The 12,266-nt window shown below is 36.1% G+C and overlaps 2 protein-coding genes across 4 annotated transcripts; one reads left to right on the forward strand and one right to left on the reverse strand.

Annotated features, from left to right (window-relative positions):
• Positions 1–205: 205 nt before the first annotated feature.
• LOC116129017 (transcription initiation factor TFIID subunit 4b) lies at positions 206–8,769 on the reverse strand. Its single transcript, XM_031414751.1, has 14 exons — positions 8,487–8,769; positions 8,288–8,393; positions 7,104–7,660; positions 6,909–7,004; positions 5,833–6,801; positions 4,443–4,567; positions 4,237–4,324; positions 3,976–4,111; positions 2,740–2,795; positions 2,610–2,666; positions 2,392–2,532; positions 2,143–2,208; positions 1,790–2,048; positions 206–759 (listed from the first exon to the last, which is right to left on the reverse strand). The coding sequence occupies exons 1-14, from the start codon at positions 8,520–8,522 to the stop codon at positions 581–583; spliced, it is 2,871 nt and encodes a 956-aa protein (XP_031270611.1). The 5' UTR covers positions 8,523–8,769; the 3' UTR covers positions 206–580.
• A 1,093-nt stretch (positions 8,770–9,862) lies between these two features.
• On the forward strand, positions 9,863–12,266 carry LOC116129077 (PXMP2/4 family protein 4). Of its 3 annotated transcripts, none has more exons than XM_031414837.1 (5): positions 9,863–10,219; positions 10,445–10,673; positions 11,253–11,377; positions 11,491–11,598; positions 12,008–12,266. In XM_031414837.1, the coding sequence occupies exons 1-4, from the start codon at positions 9,863–9,865 to the stop codon at positions 11,572–11,574; spliced, it is 795 nt and encodes a 264-aa protein (XP_031270697.1). In that variant the 3' UTR covers positions 11,575–11,598; positions 12,008–12,266. The 3 variants fall into 3 exon arrangements, with proteins under 3 accessions (XP_031270697.1, XP_031270698.1, XP_031270696.1); XM_031414838.1 differs by having other exon boundaries at positions 12,151–12,266; XM_031414836.1 differs by having other exon boundaries at positions 11,491–12,266.

Below are 12,266 nucleotides of genomic sequence, written 5' to 3' on the forward strand. Positions count from 1 at the left end.
AAACTAACTTGTGTCAGCCTAGCAAAATTAAAGTTAATAGTTTTTCAATTTTTTTTATTTTTATTTTTGGTTTCTAAGATTAAACTTGCATTTGTAAGTTCCTAAAAAAGTGAAATTATTCCATTTATAAATGCTGAAATAAAAAACCATTTATTCGAGTTGAATGTGACCCGCTTTAATCTTTTAAAAATTTATAAATAATATGAAAAACCGGAAGGCATACAAGTATAGATGGGTAAAATTCAAAAGAAATTGAAAATTTGGCTGCATTAAAATATTCTGATAACAATTTACATCTGGAATTGGAACATTCAGTACAAGCCAACATTATTGTTAATAGACAACAAACAAGGAGATAACCATTCGAATTTAAATGGAGTGATATACATCTTCCGTCCAGCCAGTTGGTTCAAAACCCGAATGCACTGATGTTTCAATCCCACCGTGAAATTATTCAGCTCAAGCTTGTAGCATCGCTCCTGATTCTCGTCCTAGTGATTCTGCACAGCAATCAGATTCTTATTGCAGAGGCTACAGGCTATAAGCCACCACATTTAAGCAAAACCGTCATTATTATTCTTTATTCAGTTGCAGCATCAGAACCGGGTTTGATTTTCTCATACAAGCGGTAAATTAGAGTCGACTTGGACATCTGGGGTTCTTTTTCCAAAACTGCAACCACGTCTTTTAAAGAGATGGCTCTGGCCACCCTAGTTTGAGGCACCACAACTTGGTTTCTTCCCAATTTTCTAACAGCACCTGTCCAAAGAAAGGGGTGAAAAACAAAAACAGCAACTGAGTACAGTAAGAAATATAAAAGATTTCTTCAAAGATGTCCTAGAATCAATTTATTTATTAATTCACCACTCCCTTGACAATTTAAGATGAATGACATTACAAGTGGGATCTGTAGTAATATTTGAAATCATTATTGTTAAATGAGGCCAAAAAAAAAAAAAAAAATTAATTTCTTCCCTTCAGTCTCAAGGTAAGCAAGCATGTGATCATTATGCCACATAACGTAGCATCATCACCACTAAAACACTCTATGTTGCTGGCAGAAGAGTTTTCAACATGAGATGCATTTCGTAGTATACTCTGATGGCAACTTATCCCTTCACATGAAATGATTGTGAAGCATTCTTACTCATTCTATGTGCAAAAGATGCAAGGAAGAATCTGTCATCAGCCAAGAATTGACCTCTTCATGCACAGACTGATTAATTCTTGAATAAGGATCATTCTACAATAATGAGACATAACCTACAGGGAGGATAAGACCACCTTAATCTTATTTGAAGTTTCTTATCCTTATATAATGGTCTAGCAAAACCTGATATCCAGATATTCAGATATGATAAAAACTTCCGTTTTGAATGATAAATAAAATAAAACTAGGATTCACCACCGAATTTAGTTGGAAGCATCAAAAACAATGTGATGCATGTTATCATAGTCAACATGTATACTAATGCAGGAGACTGCTCCAATAAGTATACCACTACAGACAGTCTAATACTTCAGTGGACTTCCATGCATATCAAGCATTGATTTTCTGTTATAAATTATCCAGTCAATACTAGAAGACTTGTATAACCGACATGTTACTATGAACCCACTGTTAGAAACCCAAATTTAAACAGAGACACCAAATAGCAAGCTCAATCTTATACATTCTCTTTTTTTAAGATTCACTGGCGTGAGGGTAACGATTCAACTTACACCAGCAGATTACCAAATAAAACTGTCCAAAAAAGAATGACTAATAATCAATTTATATCACACTTACCAGCAATTGGAGCTCCATGCCCTCTTTTTTCTGTTTCTTGATTATCCTTCAAATTCCTTCCAGATGTTGATAGAGGTTTGCGACTGACATCTTTTCCACCCTGGGAACCAGATGCCACATCCATACCCCCCTCACGTTTCTGGCGAGCTTGCTCAGCCATAAGTTGCCATTTTGACAGCATGTCATCTCCCCCAACAGCAGCACGAGCAGCAACATTTGCAGCTGTGGTTCTCATTTTGTCGTCCTCCTCCTTGTTTGCCTGTAAACATCAGTAAGTTATATAGGACAAGATTTCCTTTATTTGTATGAGTGGTCAATATACACAATGCTTAGAAAAGAAAAATCTTTAGTACCTTAACTGATTTTGAACGACCTTCATCTTTCTCCTTATCGCCCTCAACCCCACCATCACCCTCAGGCTGCATTACAAAAACATTTACATATATAGAACTTCAACCAAAAGAAGATAATATCAAGCATGGATGTGTGCGCATGTCCATGTGTGCAGGTGTATTTCTGAATGCAGCATTTTTAAGTTTGTGTATGATGGATAGTTTATGTACTGCATGCATCATATATAAAAATGCACAAACAGTACTCACTTCATTAAGTTTCCGGAGCTTTTCTGCTTCAGCCTGCTTCTTATCCCATTCTTCCCTAGCTTTGCGGTTCATTATCATAATTTGTTGTCGAACATCTGACGTGATAATAGTCCGGTGTCCAGTTTTCTCAGGATCAACCCGCTACAAAAAATCCAATTAAATCAGAACAACATAATGGCAGTTAATACAAGCCACGAAATTGAAAACAAAAGACTAACCTGTTTTGACAATCTGATTATGTTACATAAGAGTCCACGCATTCTTTCCTCAACACACTAGAGATTCAGTTACATAAGTATACATGTAAACAATGCATTACAAAGAAGGACCAAGTAGCTACCATCTTACCAAAGACAAGCATCGTTCCACATCATTGCTTATATTCTTCAAACCGCATTTGGCCACTGCCATACATGGAAACTAAAGATCAAACTAAGAAACAGGTTGCTTCTGAGAACACAAAGTCCATGCATAGATTGAACTACAGAACATCTACTTAACTAGAAATGTCAATACCCTGGGCTTGCCTGAATTAGGCCTGGGCCCAGAAAGTCCGGGTTTTTAACACCCCGACAGATCTACTCATTCCCTACCTGGCCCTACAGATGCGAAAAAGCCCAGGTAGGAAAGTCTCAAATCTCAATTGCTAAAAAAATTCAAATGCAAAAGAGTGAACAAATTGATACTCAAATAAAGTCATTTTTTTTATGTAAAAGAGGTTGAGAAATTAGTGGTTAGGATTTGTTTTATGTAAAAGGAGGGTGAGATTTGAGAAAAAAAACTTTAAGCAAATCACATTTTTAGAGAGTCTGGAAAGCTAATATATTGCACATGTTATAAAGGAAAAAATTCTACTCTCCTCAAGCTGCCGAAAGTTGTTAGTGGTGAACTGATTTTTTAAGATAAAACATCATCATGCTTTATCTATTAGTCCCCTTGAACTACCATTACATTAGCATGGGAAACTACTGGCAGAGTTGCACATGAATTTAAACACTTTCAAAACTTATTCATGTTATTCTCAAGACATACCCTGAAAAAGACAAAAAGACAAAAAACTTTTATGAGATTTATATTCCCTATTTTTTGGACAATAATGAAGATTTGGTATATGAAAGATGGATGAACAGATAAAGATTTCAGTATGTTTACATAGATAATGTTAGACTAGACTGACAAATTACTGTATTTAATATTAGCGAAAGTCTTTTTTTTTTGGGTAGTTTGTAAATTGGTCACATCAATGATTAATTTGTGTATGAATAAAATTGCAGAAATATAGAAACTTATTGTCAGTGAAATTGCAGTAGCATTTTGCATTACTGCAAGATACTGTGTGAGCACATTGGGCAAGGTAAGCAACAGTGAGCGTTGTCAGTTTGTGTCATGAGTGGGGACTAGAGTGGAATTTTAGGATTCCTTTTATCTTTTGTCTTGTTTGGAGATTAGGGTGGGATTTTAGGAATTTTTTTTTTATTTCTCATGCATAATTATATAAACTTAAAATTTTAAACTTATTTGTACTAAACCTGGGCCCGGCAATTTTGGCATCCCTTATTTAACAGAGGGGTATAGAGTACTAACTGATCTCAGCCAATTTCTTCTGCAAGGGAGTTTTCTGCAAAATCAGCCTTTCTTCTTCTTCTTGCACAACCTTTCGAGATGCTTCTGAAACTCGACTTTCCTCCTTCGGCCCAGAAAATAGTTGTTCTTCTTCTTCCTATTTAAAAGCAGAAAACCAGATGGATTAAAAAACTCTATTTAAATTAATGGTTTAGATGGTCAACTTCTTAACTTGCTAATATTTTGAATTTAAAGGCTAGGTGATGATCCTAAAAATCATACCCTGAGGTTAACTCCACTGACAGCAGTAACATCATTGAGTTGTTCAATGCTTTGATCCAAAAAGGCCCCAGATACTTTTTGCTTCTTACTGTATGAATATCCACAAGTTGTTTGTGCAAAAAGATGCTACATGTTATACTGAAAATAATGTTTAACCAAATTCAAATAATTCACATTTACTTATACAACACAAAGGGTTATTTTACCTTGGCAAAGGTGGTGAAGAGCCAGGTGCTTCAAGTGGTTTTTTCTGGCCAACAGAAGGTTTTTTTGGAGGTGTCCTTGCATTAATTCCAGCTGGAGAGGTCACAGATGGAATCCGAGAACTCAACTGATATTAGAAAAGCAACAAGGAAAATTTGTCATCAAGAAATAAGAGCAAGTCATACTCTTTCTTCACCATATATTTTACATAGGAAAGTAAACTGGCAAACTGGCAAGAAAGTAAATACAATATTAAAGCAACACAATCATTTGAGGTTCTACATAAAAGTGGAGATGAATACAGCAAATGGAAAAACAAAGCAATGGAGGTATATAAAAAGCACATTTGCTGTCTCTTAGTGCTCTATCACATCACCTGGGAACACCATAGAATGCCGAAATTTCCAATGAGCTAAAGGATAGGATCGTAAAGAGCATAAATGCACTAAAATGCTAATTTCCAAGCACATTAGACATAACTATTACTCTGGAAGATGATATTTACAAATGAAATTTTGAGTTGGCATAGAGAAGGTTTTATAATTCTGATCTAAGGGAACTTCTCAATATACCAATATTTAGATCGGCATGTCACAGCAAAAGAGTCGTAAGGAGAAACTAAGTGTTTTTCCACTATTGCTAGGAGATCAATATAGACAGATAAACCTTTTAAATCTAATCCAAGGATCTTTATCTTTGAAAGACAATTGACCAAAAATGAAGCTCTTAACAAAATCAATCAGGATCAATTCTTTAGATAGTCATTTTTAAGTGAGCATATACCAACAACCTAGTTGAATTCCACCTCAAGATTTCTATCTTTTCAAATAATTTTTTTTATAATCTTCGGCATTCCAATGCTAGACAGATGTTCCTTAACAGCAACACTGACTGAAGCAAATCTTGATCTCCACAAACCTCATACTCAACAGCAGGTATTACATAAGAGATATTCCTCAGTAGTATAATCTACACTTTTAAGTCAATGTGCTTAGAAAGTTAACGTCATCATGATTTGGCAAAATTATCAGAATTTCAAGCATGCCATATCACATATCAGATTTGAAATATTGCAGCTACCCCCTGAATCATTGTAAACCTTTAAATAAATATCTCTATACAGACTACAAAATCTACTCACTTACTTGAGCGAGAAAGTAAATGGAACATGTTTTTTCTATATATTATCACTTAAATTAAAAAAATTGCTTTATACAATTGAACAAAAGCATTCTACAAATGGAGTTAAAGTTTATAATATAAATATATAATTAGCATCCTAAAGGCAGCAATTTTTCTTGGAGATTGAAACACAATAATAACATGGGAAATTGCGTGTCAAGACTGGTGACACCGAATGCAACGGGAACCAGATAAATAATATTTTATTACCGACACATTTGGATCCTGCTGTGTTGTTGTGGAAGGAGACACTGAATTTGAGGGCAGCATACTTGTAGATGTTGGGAAACCAATTCTGGGAGATTGCTTCTCAAAAGCTTCATCCTTCATTGTTCCAGGAACTGCGTTTCCCTGTTCAACTGGTGCAACAGACAATCCTTTTGGGGTAGATGGAAGGGATTTGTGCTGCTGGTCAATACCCTGATCAACCGGCTCTGGCTTTACATATGTCATTGATGACAACGGGCCAGAATTATGCTCTTTATTTGTTGGTGGTTGCCAAGGAACTGTGTTCTGTTGAGATGTTGAACTATTTGTAAAGTGAGAAATCGAACCACCCTGCACTTTACCCGGCTCATTAATAGAGTTTTGCCTCTCAAACTTAGGCACATTAATCGTGCTCATGGCTTGGCTTGCCCCTCCTGATGAAGCTGATCCCATGTTCTGAGGATGACTAATTTGCCTCATTTGTGAATCATGAGGATGTGGTTTCAGAGATGATCCAGGTGGATTGACATTTGTTGCAGAATATGGGTGATAATTACCACCGCCACTTCCATACATGGGAAAGGAAGTTTGTGGAAAGTGCAAATGTTGTTGTTGCTGCTTGTTAAGTCCTTGTACAGGAACAGAAGAGCGTTCCCTCTCTTGATTGACAGTGCTTGGACTGGAGGAAGCCATTTGGCTTGCATGTATTCCATGAGAACCTGGTTGACGTTCCAGCTCTCTAGGTTTTTGAGCATTGTTTTCTTTAATTGCAAAAGTTGAACCCACCTGCATTTGAACTGTTGAGGCGGGAGCATGAGCTGGATCTGCAGTAGAGTTGGAACCTTTATGATGAAGTGGTGCAAATGAATGGGTATCAGAGAATTGTGTGGCACCAGCAGTTGGAGATGGCATCCTTAAATGCTGTTGGCGTGCTGAAGCTTGGGACTGTAACTGGAACTGTTTGGTACCCATCTGTGATTATGGGATAGACTAGTTTAACTTAATCCTGACAATAACATTCAATTGACCAAGAGAGTACTATCTTCATCATAATTAAATTAAGCTCATTCTTTAGTTACCTGTGATTGCATCTTACTTACTGCCAATCTGAGCATCTGGTCCCCTACAATGTCCCTCATGTGTCGGACAAATATATCTTTAAGAATTTCGTTTTTCTATGCAACAGAGAAATCAGGACAAAATGTGAGACACCTAGACCATCACATGCAAGAAAAACAGACTAGTTGATCAAGAAATACATGTCGGAGACCAACCTTCAGTTTACCATATAGAGTATGCAGCTGCATGGCTCTATCTTTGTCAAGATGTGGTATTAAGGCAGGAAGCAACAAGGCAAATGGAACTTGTTTCCCACGATTCATAGGGTTACTCGCCTGCTCCGTGGCCACTGCCTGTTGATTTCCCATCTTCTGTATTTTTGAAAATTGAGATTCACTCCCTTGATTGTGTGTTTTCTCTGGCTCACGTGCTGGGATAGGATTTTTTTCAGAAATCTGCATTGAGGCTGTTTGAGGAACCTGAGTGGGAGTATGTTCTGCTGGTGCTTGTGGAGAATCATCTTGGGATTGTTTCTGCTGTAGAAGAAGGCGGTTGTGTTCCTCTGAGACTGAGCTGTCATTCTGTGGCTGCTGATTCTCAGTAATAGATCCAAGTTGCTTTAGCTCCACCTCTGACGAAGGTTGCTCTTCCTGCTGTACACTTTCTAGACCGTGTTGATACTGAAACTGTTTATTGTCATCTTGGCTTACATTTTGCCACTGCAAAATTGGCTGACCAGAGGCATGATTGCTTTCTTTTCCTTGAGACAAAGCTGTTGTCATTTCCAATTGCAAACATCATAAAACAAAGAGATTAGGGGATATTTTTCACAAATTTCACAAATTCAAGGGCAACTTTCCACCAAATCTGAAAAACAACCTTTTCTTTTTATATTTAGGTTATACTATATGACAAGTTGCTGAAATTTACCCTATTTATTAGTATCAAAAAGGCCGGAGAGCTAAAAACCATCTATAAGCCAATAATAACAAGAGCTTTTTTTCGAAAAAAAAAAAAAGTTTAGCGACAACATTTCTTAATCCACTTTCCGATTCTCACACTAATAATGATAGTCACATTCCATTTGCACAATCTACAAAAATTATCAACTTGGTGCATTACTGAAGACCCGAATTTATGTCATCTACGAACTCTCAAATCACTGAATTGACAAACCATTCACTGACTTTTGCAGACTCAAATCCAATTTCACTCTCAATCTACATATTACTTAAAAAATTCTCAAGTCGTTGCCACTCTTAAAGCCGCTAATATACCTGTAAACCTTGCTAACTACATCTAATTTCTACCTGGGAGTGAAAAAACTGCATAGACAGAATTTTTTTATCTTAAAAAAAATTTAAAAAAAAAAAAAGAAGCAAAAAGTTCAATCTTATACCAGAATCTGAATCAGATGGTTGAGAAGTAGACGCATCGCCTCCTATATCTCGGTTTAACGCAGCCTGGAACGCCTCAACGTCTGCCCCCGAATGCATAGACTCGTCCTGGGTTCATTGGAACATCGCAACAGATAAATTATAAAACTCAAAATTATTAAAATCTGCGATAATTCGTGAAGAGATATAATTAGAGACAACCTCGTCTTCTTCGAGGAGCTTCATTATGGGGTCCATTTAGGCTTTTGAGCACCTCCGCCTGTGGTTGCGTTGTCTCACCACTGGGTAACAGGAGAATTTTCTTGACCAGGTGGTAGATACCCCTCGCTTACCGTAAGAATCTGAAAACTCTAATATAATTTAGAGAGCGGAGAGAAACAATGCATTATTCCACTAAAAATCAAATATAAAATATAATCAATCTATACATAAGAATGATCACGAATGAGAAAACAGGATTTGCGATGCATGAACAATGGCATAATTAATCAGGTAAAGGCTTTGGCTTTTATACCCTAATACTTATTGAACTATAGTTTTTTATTTTTATAAACATACCCCTGAATTGAACTATAGTTTTTTATTTTTATAAACATACCCCTGAATTGAACTATAGTTTTTTATTTTTATAAACATACCCCTGAAGTTTTAGAAATAGCAGGAGTAAGGGCTACAATGTTTTCTTTTCTGTCATGTAAGAGGAATATTAAATGGCCAAAATTAAGAAATACCCCTGCGCGTCCTCTGTGTTGTGACTCACTGACTTGTGATTTACGAATTAAAAAAAAGGGTTGAAGTTGTAATTTCTCCTTAAATATAATTAAATTTGAGATAAAATATGTTCATAATTCTCTTTCTCTATCCCAAAAGCAAATTTTAATACTAAGATTAACAGTTCAATTATTCACGAAAATAGAAACTTGTTAAATTCTCTTAAGGGAGTCGAATATCAACCAAAATGATGAATTGTATAGTTATAGAAACATAAATCCATAAGAATTCTAAAAGCATATAACCTTTTATTTCTATTATAGAATTCAAAAATATATATGTATATATATAATAATATTACACCCATAACATTGTCATAAGCTATATATTTCTTACACCATGATATATTTGTATGAATTTATTAATCGAATATATTTTACACTCATGTTGTGCTTGTATTGGTTGAATATAAGTTTGATACAACTTGTACGAAATTGTGTCCGTAAAGTATTAGAATTCATTGGTTCACCTTTCTGCTTAGTTTCACCTATCTATTCAGTTATTTTGTTTCAAATTAAATATCATATAACCATGATAAAATGCGGTTTTGAACTTTTGATTTAATTTTGAAAAGATTCTTTCTGTGTTCAAGTGGGTTCTGGAGGCTAAAATATAAGCCCAACTTTGGTCCATAACGGGCTTCGTTCGTTGCTAACCCATTTTTTTTTGTTGGACTGGCTAGGGCCCCGTGTCAGCCCGACATAGTGACAGCTATGGCCTCTGGAGGAGAAAACCTGAATCTTCGTGGAGCCACCCGGAATAAATACGAGGAACTGACAACATATTTCCCGTCTAAAGTTTGAGAAATGGGCAGCAAATGCAAATCCATAAAACACTTAAGCGACCGCTGCCTCCATCGTCGCTCAGAGAAGCAACCCCTACTCGATGTCAATTTCTATATCGAACATTTTGTCACAAACCAACAATGGAGATCCAACTATTCCCGGTTTCCCCAGCGACTCAGCAAAATCAGAGACGTCAAAGTTTATCCTTCAAGCAATTTTCCATCTCATTCTCTCCCATTTTCAACTTTACAAAAATATTCTACTGAGTCGAAGATTGGATTTTTGGGATGGTATTTGGGCAAGCTGGAGTCCTATCCACTCATTACCAAAAGCATAACATCCTCGCTTATTTACGCAGCCGCTGACTTAACATCGCAGGTGCATGCGTGTGTTTTTAATGAATCCATTTTATTATATTGTGGTGAATGTGTTAATAACTTCTTTTAATAGGGTATTTTCTTTTAAGAGTGATAATGAATGTTTGACACTATACGTTATACTGCAGAAGTATGAACCTATCTAGTTTTTCTGTATAATTATATAGTCTAACTGGGTACTCAAAACATTTTAACGTGTGTATTTACTGTGTATTATTATATACAGATTATTACATCGCCGTCTTTCAGTTCTATTGATTCAATAAGGACATTGCGCATGGCGGCATATGGGATGCTAATTTTAGGGCCATCACAGCATTTTTGGTTCAATTATATGTCAAAAATTTTACCAAAGCGGGATACATTAACAACATTGAAGAAGCTTTTCATGGGCCAGGCTGTATATGGCCCTTCTATTACTGCTGTTTTCTTCTCCTATAATGCATCTTTACAAGGTATTTTCATTTTTCCTATTCGCTATCACATTGTGATCACCTATAGATGCTATTTTTTTTCAACTTTCTTCATGTAAGTGGACCCACTATGGCCATCCATATGGACTTACTAAAACACAACACTTAGGCCTGCTCATGGATTGTTTCCTGGTCTATAACTCGTTTTTAACCCGCAATTTTTTTGTGGTAACTGTTAATTGCATCACTACTAGTTTGTCTCCTCCTGTGGATTGGTGATCATTGTTTGGACATCATAGTCATTTTTTGGCCATATTTGTTTAGTAATGGGACCATACTTGACTGTCATTGGCTGCCAGCATGCTTCTATGGGGATTCATTTGGCTTTGGAGTCATGTAGTTCATTAATCTTGTACTTAAATTAACTAGCTTGGACCTGAGCGTCTGAATCCTGGCTCCAACAGTAGGATGTCCAGGGTTTTCAGTGTTGCAACATGGAAAATCAGGATAAAGGCGAATTTCCTCTCTCTTATTTGTTCCATTGAAGTTCTAATTCTGTAGTCATTAAAGACATTTTGCTTGTGCATGGGTTGTTGAGTTATTACTTTCTGTCAAATTTAGGTGAAAGTGGTGGGGAGATTACAGCAAGATTGAAACGTGACCTTCTTCCAACATTGGCAACAGGTCTATTGTACTGGCCAATATGTGATTTCATTACATACAAATTTGTACCTGTTCATCTACAGGTACTGAGAGTAGTTTCCAACTAATTTTACTAGATTGGATTTAGTTTAGATCCGAATTGACGGACTTATGCTCTATTGGCTGAACTAATAGTTTCTTAAATTTTTGTTTGCAGCCATTGGTGAACAGTTCGTGTGCATACATTTGGACAATTTATCTGACATACATGGCAAGCTTAAAAAAAGTGAGCTCTGATTAGTGGTGGCATATAAATTCAATTCATGTAAGATCTGTTTCCGTTTTCTGGTTCAAGTTGAAATCAATTGTTAATATCAAATTTCTGGTAGTTTTGGATTAGTTAAGAATCATAGTTGTATTATCAAATCTGAGTTTTGCAGGAGATTGACCTTCTCGAAGGAAATGAGTCTAATAATTGATCATGAACTTTTGTTTTTATAACTTTGGTAATTAAGAAAAGTGAATGTAGGTTGTAAGATATTGGTTATATGAGTAGTGGGTTGGTTGCATTGACTTTGTATTGGTAGCTCTAGACTCGGTTTCCACTTGGTATGGATATGAGTCGATTCATTGATTGCTTGGTCCAAAATCAATGTTCTCCTGTGGTTGATCAATTTGATGAGTTGGATAAAACTTGCCATTTATCTTGAAACGGGTAGTCTGGCTTCTTGCAGTTTATATTTCAGAGTTCAAGGCCAAAAAACAGATGGCATTAGTAAGTTGTGTAAACTTTTACGTTTTGGTTTTGCTATATTCAACTCTCATGTTTCAATACTATATTCTATTGAGAGGTCTTGAAACTGAAGCAAACTTGCAGGTTAATAAATTATTTTACTTCCCACAGCACCTCTCTTCCCCCGAAGAAGTGAAGGAGCCTTGAATACAACAGTTTACGCAGCCTAGAAAGAAAGAACAAGATCTTGGGTAGTTCCG

Source organism: Pistacia vera, unplaced genomic scaffold, assembly GCF_008641045.1.
Source record: "Pistacia vera cultivar Batoury unplaced genomic scaffold, PisVer_v2 Contig206, whole genome shotgun sequence".
In the NCBI taxonomy this organism is placed as follows: Eukaryota; Viridiplantae; Streptophyta; class Magnoliopsida; order Sapindales; family Anacardiaceae; genus Pistacia; species Pistacia vera.

What these genes read in the sequence shown, in the direction of transcription:
- LOC116129017 (XM_031414751.1), bottom strand. Translation starts at nt 8,522, where the DNA reads ATGGACCCCATAATGAAGCTCCTCGAAGAAGACGAG. An exon ending in GAAGAAATTGGCTGAGATCA is followed by an intron (nt 2,796 to 3,975) that starts GTTAGTACTCTA and finishes CATGTATGGCAG; the next exon opens with TGGCCAAATGCGGTTTGAAG. An exon ending in TGGAACGATGCTTGTCTTTG is followed by an intron (nt 2,667 to 2,739) that starts GTAAGATGGTAG and finishes CTGAATCTCTAG; the next exon opens with TGTGTTGAGGAAAGAATGCG.
- LOC116129077 (XM_031414836.1), top strand. Translation starts at nt 9,863, where the DNA reads ATGGGCAGCAAATGCAAATCCATAAAACACTTAAGCGACCGCTGCCTC. An exon ending in CTATAATGCATCTTTACAAG is followed by an intron (nt 10,674 to 11,252) that starts GTATTTTCATTT and finishes TGTCAAATTTAG; the next exon opens with GTGAAAGTGGTGGGGAGATT. An exon ending in TTGTACCTGTTCATCTACAG is followed by an intron (nt 11,378 to 11,490) that starts GTACTGAGAGTA and finishes TTTTGTTTGCAG; the next exon opens with CCATTGGTGAACAGTTCGTG.